Source organism: Coregonus clupeaformis, chromosome 13 (assembly GCF_020615455.1).
Source record: "Coregonus clupeaformis isolate EN_2021a chromosome 13, ASM2061545v1, whole genome shotgun sequence".
Taxonomy (NCBI): Eukaryota; Metazoa; Chordata; class Actinopteri; order Salmoniformes; family Salmonidae; genus Coregonus; species Coregonus clupeaformis.
In genome coordinates, this window is record NC_059204.1 from 46273459 (window position 1) to 46280832 (window position 7374).

A 7374-nucleotide genomic window follows, 5' to 3' on the forward strand; every position below is an offset into this window, starting at 1 on the left:
TAGATTCTACAAGTGTCTGGAACTCTATTGGAGGGATGCGACTTTCTTCCACGAGAAATTCCACCATTTGGTGTTTTGTTGATGGTGGTGGAAAACGCTGTCTCAGGCGCCGCTCCATAATCTCCCATTAGTGTTCAATTGGGTTGAGATCCGGTGACTGAGACACACACAGACACACACTTTAAACCCCCTATGCTCCTTTGAGACCCCCCTTTCAAAGTAACTGAGACATCTTCTTCTAGCCATGTTAGCCAAAATAATGGACAACTGGGCATTTTTATACATGACCCTAAGCATGATGGGATGTTAACTGCTTAATTAACTCAGGAACCACACCTATGTGGAAGCACCTGCTTTCAATATACTTTGTATCCCTCATTTACTCAAGTGTTTCCTTTATTTTGGCAGTTACTTGTATATAAGCTCCCAATGTAAGAACAGGCTAGAAGTAAACAGGACAGAATGGACACCCTGCACACTCTATCCAGCATCAACAAACTATCATAACATTATCATCCTTGTGGCATACGTGTGTTGAGATTATGCTGTTTTTAAGTCATCCCCTGACATGAGATGGGGATGACTTATGAGAGCTAGGTGAATAACAAGAGCATGCACATGGGTTATTTCAGTCAATTCTCTTATGTCAGATGGTGTAAAACTCAAGCGGATTATCAGAAGCCTATAATAGCATAAGATGAGCTACTGTCACAGGTACTGTTTCTGTGCTGACTCTGACCTCTACTGGTCATTACAGGTATCACATAAATCTGAAATATGTACAAAACAGATACACAGTGAACACACAATAATGGCAACTATAACAATATACTTTATTACTATGGACTCCCAATATCTTCTGGGCATTAAGAGCATGTTACATTGTCCACAGTAAAGAAGAAATAACCATCATCCTCACAATCTTTCCATTATATCCCTCCCCTGACCAAAAGATTGAATTAGGGAATAGAAATTAACTATTTGTCATTTAAAGGGGAAATGTAAACCTGATAGAATATATTAAGGAAGCCTCATCGGTCTGCTAACTATTCAAATGGGACAAATTTCACTAAATTAAAAACCCAGCAACCTTTTCCTGGTGTTTACCATCCAACCGTAAGATACTTCATTATCAAAAAGGCAAGGATATCAATGGTGATGCTTAAAGGAGTGGAATTCTCAGACAGTCATCAGCTCTACAGTATTTACCCAGGAAAGCAAAAGTGTTCCTCTTGTTTGAAATCCCATACTAATTTGAGATGCTGGTGATTTTTCTCTGGGGTCCTTTCTCTCTTTCCCCCGATCATGTCATTAGAATAGACATATCTGCAACTAAAGTTTGAGCAAGCGGTTAAACATGGAAACAATACACTCAAAAGCGAACTGTGGTAGGCTATGTATGTGACATACTCTCCCAAAAATATTTTCTAAAAAAAAATCTAAACCTTCATGTAATGCTGGATCATGGTGACTAATGGCATGGTTGAACCAGTACTGAAATAATACATGTTACCTGTAACCTTATCATCAACCAGAGGTTGTCCATTCAGTATTATAGTGAGCATGTAAAGGTCTGATGGTACTGGAACAGAAGCATTGTGACTTGAGATGAGGTCAAACTAAACGCTAAAGGATTGGACATGCCTGAAAACCCCCATGTTTATAGCCAGCTACCACGCCAGACAGAAAGAACCATATGCCGTTCGCCTTCGGTTTTGCTCTCATTCATCAAACAGCAATAACATACTTATTGATTACACACTTCCTAGATTAGAAAACAGAGAATGAAAACAAACCAAAATCACAGTAATAAAACCACCATGTAATAATATTATATATTATGATGTATTATATAACAATGATTAAAACAGACATTAAAGATGTGGACACCATGATTGTAGATTTCCATTCGCCATGTTGTCCCCACTTTCTGAACATTGTTTTGATGGAAAGCCTGTTATTTACTTCACCCTTCTCTTTCTTCCCAACAGCAACCCTATTACTACCTATATCTAGTCTTTATGTGTATGGGCCCAATGACAACTTACAAATCTGAATCTAAATTCCGAAAGACAGATGATACAAATGGAGCTTGTCTTCACTATTTTTCCTCTGGGGTGTGTCCATAAAGCCTCTGGTTTAACTGTCACAATGATCCTCTTATTTCACATTCACACCATCAATGATCAGCAGTCATAAAGGATAGTTATATAGTCATCCATAGTTGAAATAACATCCATGATTTCTTTCAACCACTTATGTATGTATGTGTGTGTATGTGTTTAAACAGCCTGTGCTACAAATAGATACATGTCTGTGTGAGAGACGGAAAGTGCTAGATTAGCTAAAAACATTTTTTATGCCTTGCAATGCCAACCACATTTTTCAATGAAGATGTTTCCAATTCTGTGCATATTGGTGAATAAAAAGAGAGTGTTTGGGGGGAAAAACTACTCCTTGGGCACAAACCCTTCTCACTCACTAAATTATGGGCATAGGTCAAGATGAAAAAAAAAATGTCAGTCAGTTCTTGAAGATCCCACCACCTCCATCACCATAGTTTCCTGTTCTGTCAGCTCCACCCTAATACTGTCACTCTACCCCTGGGCCTCTGGAGGTGAGAGGAGAGGGCAGGGCAGTCCTAACAGCATCCTCCCCCAGACTGCCTTACTGGGGTGCTGTCAATCTTCAGGTTGGGCTTGTCACCTCCTGCCGTGGCCCCGGGCCCCATGCGCTTCTTAATCTCGGCCGCCATGGTCATGAAGGATTGCTCCACGTTGGTTGCGTTCTTAGCACTGGTCTCGAGGAAGGGGATGGATAGGGAGTCAGCAAATTCCTGTTTGAGGAGGGTGAGACAGAGGTCAATAACCAGTCTGACTGCGGTAGTAGAGTGCTTCCATTGCAAGTAAAACACAGTGTGTCCTAAGAGTTGATAATTCACCATGTCGACTAGTACAAAGGCTAGAGTATACTTTATACAAATACTGTGGTTAATCTGTATCCAATTCCACATGTTTCCTGTTGACTCACCTTGGCTGTTGTGTAGTCTACAACTTTCTTGGTGGTGAGGTCACACTTGTTACCCACCAGCAGCTTGTTGACATTTTCGCTGGCATAGCGGTCGATTTCCTGCAGCCACTGCTTTATATTGTTGTAAGACTCCTAGAAAAGAGAGAAAATACCTCAGTTACGTGTTGTCAATAAATAAATGTTTAACTCATAGATGTTAATGAATCTTCTTTGTGGCGGGGTGTCACTAACCTGATCTGTTACATCATAAACAATGATGATACCATGGGCTCCTCTGTAATAGCTGGAGGTGATGGTGCGAAACCGCTCCTGACCAGCAGTGTCCCACTACAGACATAAGACAAGAAAAACAATTCGTTAATTAGCTAAAACACTACATGGCTGCAAGCATGAACTGCAATGACACTTCCCGACAGCTGCCAGGAGTGATGGATTCAACTCACAATCTGTAGTTTGATAGTCTTGCCGTCCAATTCAATAGTTCGGATTTTGAAGTCCACGCCGATGGTGCTTATGTAACTTTCCGTGTAGGTGTCATCCTGAAATGCATAATTTTAAAAACATATATATCAACAAACTCGGACAGACACACAGTATCCAAACATTGATTGAAAGCTGAACACTGATCAACATGCCAATAACACTGATAGTTTTTACCGCAAATCGAAGCAGGAGGCAAGACTTGCCCACCCCTGAATCGCCAATCAGAAGCAGCTTGAACAGGTAGTCACTAGGGGGAAAACCAGGTTAGAGGCAATCAAATAATGGTTAGAGACTAACAAATCTGTTCTATCAAACCGCCAGCATTGACTTTCATTTGTGTCTCAGACGAGTTAGGCCAGTTTATACGCAATGCTGTCATTTCCATCGGAAATTATGTTATTATAGCTAACTACTGCTGCAAGGGTGTGCAATGAAATGTTCAAGAGGAAAACGTGAAAGAGAATGGTGACGAGACCCATATCTCAACTCCAATGGCTCATCCAACAAACTAGCTAACTAACGTTAGATCAACAATCTTATGCAATTTGATGTCAACATAGCTGTTGCTATGATCATGACAACATTGTAGCTACCATGTAAAACAACCCGATATCACAGCAGATGTTCCGCACAAATAGAGCGTACTAGTATGTAAACAAGTGATGACGCAAGATATTGTTACCCGTTAGAGTTAGCTAGCTACATCTCGTCATCCGCTGTTACTGGATCTGGAGCTATCAAAAACAACTAAATATCACAAACTTTACTCACTATTCAGGATTCATGGTGTGTTCGAAATACGTGTTTTCTCGGCTCTTGTCTGGGTCACACGCGTATCTTCTTGGTAGCTAGCTAGCTAGCTGCGTTGCTAACGCGTAAGAAGAAAGAATACTTGTTGCTAACGTTAGCTAGCTCGCCAAACCGCGTTTGGCAAACTGTTCTGCAATTTCACGAGCCAAAAGGCTGTGTATAGTTTGTTGGTTAGGTGAGTAAGTGTTCAGCGATTAACCAATTTTGGTAGAATTAGTTTTGTTGATAGATACACATTCCTTTCTTTAGCGTGTTGTTTTCCCCTCTGTCTCCCTTTTTACTCGTCTTCCCTAGTCTTTTGCGCACTGTGTGTCTGTGCGCAGGTGTCAGCGAGTGATGACGTCAAATCGTTGTCCTACACAGGTGGGAAATGTAGTTCAGCCAAAAGCCCTTCTAATCTTATCTGGTTCAGCTGGCTCCGGGGATTCAACTATGGCCTGTACCAGTACACTGACACATTTTCTTACCAAATGAGGCTTATTTATTCATCATGCACAAATGTAATAAATATAAACACAACATGTAAAGCAGTGGTTCCCAACCCTTTTCAGTTACTGTACCACCAACTGTATTTTGCTCTGCCTGCAATACCCCTTAAGTACCTCCTCGTGCATTTTACCAGTAAGCCTATGGTCTCACGAGTATTCTCAAGTACCCCCTATGGATAGGCCAAGTACCCCCAGGGGTCCTAGTACCCCTGGTTGGGAACCACTGATGTAAAGTGTTGGTCCCATGTTTCATGAGCTGAAATAAAAGATCCAAGAAAATTTCCATAAGCACAAAAAGCTTATTTCTCTCTAATTTTGTGCACACATTTGTTTACATCCCTGTTAGTGAGCATTTATCCTTTGATAAGATAATCCATTCACCTGACATGTGTGGCATATCAAGAAGCTGATTAAACAGCATGATCAATGCACAGTGCTGGGGACAATAAATGGCCACTCTAAAATGTGCAGTTTTGTCACACAACACAATGCCACAAATGTCTCAGGTTTTGAGGCAGCGTGCAATTGGCATGTTGACTGCAGGAATGTCCACCAGAGCTTCTGCCAGAGAATTTAATGTTAATTTCTCTACCATAAGCCGCCTCCAACGTCGTTTTAGAGAATTTGTCAGTACGTCCAACCGGCCTCACAACCAAAGACCACGTGAAACCACGCCAGCCCAGGACCTCCACATTCGGCTTCTTTACCTGCGGGATCGTCTGAGACCAGCCACCCAGACAGCTGATGAAACTGAGGAGTATTTCTGTCTGTAATAAATCCTTTTTGTGGGGAAAAACTCAGTCTAATTGGCTTGGCCTGGCTCCCCAGTGGGCCTATGCCCTCCCAGGCCCACCCATGGCTGCGTCCCTGCCCAGTCATGTGAAATCCATAGATTAGAGATAATGAATTTATTTAAATTGACTGATTTCCTTATATGAACTGTAACTCAGTAAAATCGTTGAAATTATTGCGTGTTGCGTTTGTATTGTGTTCAGTATAATAGCGCAAGATCATGATAATATAGATATTCAGAAATTACTCCTCATTCACAGAACACAATAACATCTCTCCGTGAAAAAAGTGAACAAGTACCACATAAGATATGACAACAAATTAGAGGAAACATATTTAAACAAACTCCCAATTTTCTTTTTAAACGTTTAAAATGTATTATTTATCATTCACTGGTTTAAACAAAACATATCGTGTTCGAATGTCCTTTTTAAAAAGAGGCTGGGACAAAGTAATACTTCATTACATTTTCAGATCTACCAATGGTTAGTAACAAATAATCATCATCATCATCATCTATGATAATAGCGATTTGAAACTAAAGGTCTTTGCTAAAAATAAACATTAAAAGAACTGCAGTGCCAGGTAATAATAGAGGACCTACAGTTGAAGTCGGAAGTTTACATACACTTAGGTTGGAGTCATTAAAACTAGTTTTTCAACCACTCCACAAATGTCTTGTTAACAAACTATAGTTTTGGCAAGTCGGTTAGGACATCTACTTTGTGCATGACACAAGTAATTTTTCCAACAATTGTTTACAGACAGATTATTTCACTTATAATTCACTGTATCACAATTCCAGTGGGTCAGAAGTTTACATACACTAAGCTGACTGTGCCTTTAAACAGCTTGGGAAATTCCAGAAAATTATGTCATGGATTTAGAAGCTTCTGATAGGCTAATTGACATCATTTGAGTCAATTGGAGGTGTACCTGTGGATGTATTTCAAGGCCTACCTTCAAACTCATTGCCTCTTTGCTTGACATCATGGGAAAATCAAAAGAAATCAGCCAAGACCTCAGAAAAAAAATTGTAGACCTCCACAAGTCTGGTTCATCCTTGGGAGCAATTTCCAAACGCCTGAAGGTACCACATTCATCTGTGCAAACAATAGTACGCAAGTATAAACACCATGGGACCACGCAGCTGTCATACCGCTCAGGAAGGAGACGCGTTCTGTCTCCTAGAGATGAACGTACTTTGGTGCGAAATGTGCAAATCAATCCCAGAACAACAGCAAAGGACCTTGTGAAGATGTTGGAGGAAACAGGTACAAAAGTATCTATATCCACAGTAAAACGAGTCCTATATCGACATAACCTGAAAGGCCGCTCCAAAACCGCCATAAAAAAGCCAGACTACGGTTTGCAACTGCACATGGGGACAAAGATTGTACTTTTTTGAGAAATGTCCTCTGGTCTGATGAAACAAAAATAGAACTGTTTGCCCATAATGACCATCTTATGTTTGGAGGAAAAAGGGGGTAGCTTGCAAGCCAAAGAACACCATCCCAACCATGAAGCACGGGGGTGGCAGCAGGATGCTGTGGGGGTGCTTTGTTGCAGGAGGGACCGGTGCACTTCACAAAATAGATGGCATCATGAGGAAGGAAAATTATGTGGATATATTTTTGCAACATCTCAAGACATCAGTCAGGAAGTTAAAGCTTGGTCGCAAATGGGTCTTCCAAATGGGAAATGACCCCAAGCATACTTCCAAAGTTGTGGCAAAATGGCTTAAGGACAACAAAGTCAAGGTATTGGAGTG

General features: G+C 40.9%; 1 protein-coding gene across 1 annotated transcript; it reads right to left on the minus strand.

Annotated features, from left to right (window-relative positions):
• Positions 1-809: 809 nt before the first annotated feature.
• Positions 810-4633, minus strand: LOC121579616 (ras-related protein Rab-1A). The gene is made up of 6 exons (XM_041894359.2): positions 4285-4633; positions 3688-3760; positions 3474-3569; positions 3262-3357; positions 3031-3162; positions 810-2836 (listed from the first exon to the last, which is right to left on the minus strand). Exons 1-6 carry the CDS (start codon positions 4296-4298, stop codon positions 2642-2644), a joined length of 606 nt encoding a protein of 201 aa, XP_041750293.1. The 5' UTR covers positions 4299-4633; the 3' UTR covers positions 810-2641.
• Positions 4634-7374: the final 2741 nt, after the last annotated feature.

Bases quoted from the DNA above. Each gene is read 5' to 3' on its own strand.
- LOC121579616 (XM_041894359.2), bottom strand. The intron at 3,570-3,687 runs GTAAAAACTATC...TATGCATTTCAG, and splicing joins GCCTCCTGCTTCGATTTGCG to GATGACACCTACACGGAAAG. The intron at 3,358-3,473 runs GTGAGTTGAATC...TTATGTCTGTAG, and splicing joins AGACTATCAAACTACAGATT to TGGGACACTGCTGGTCAGGA.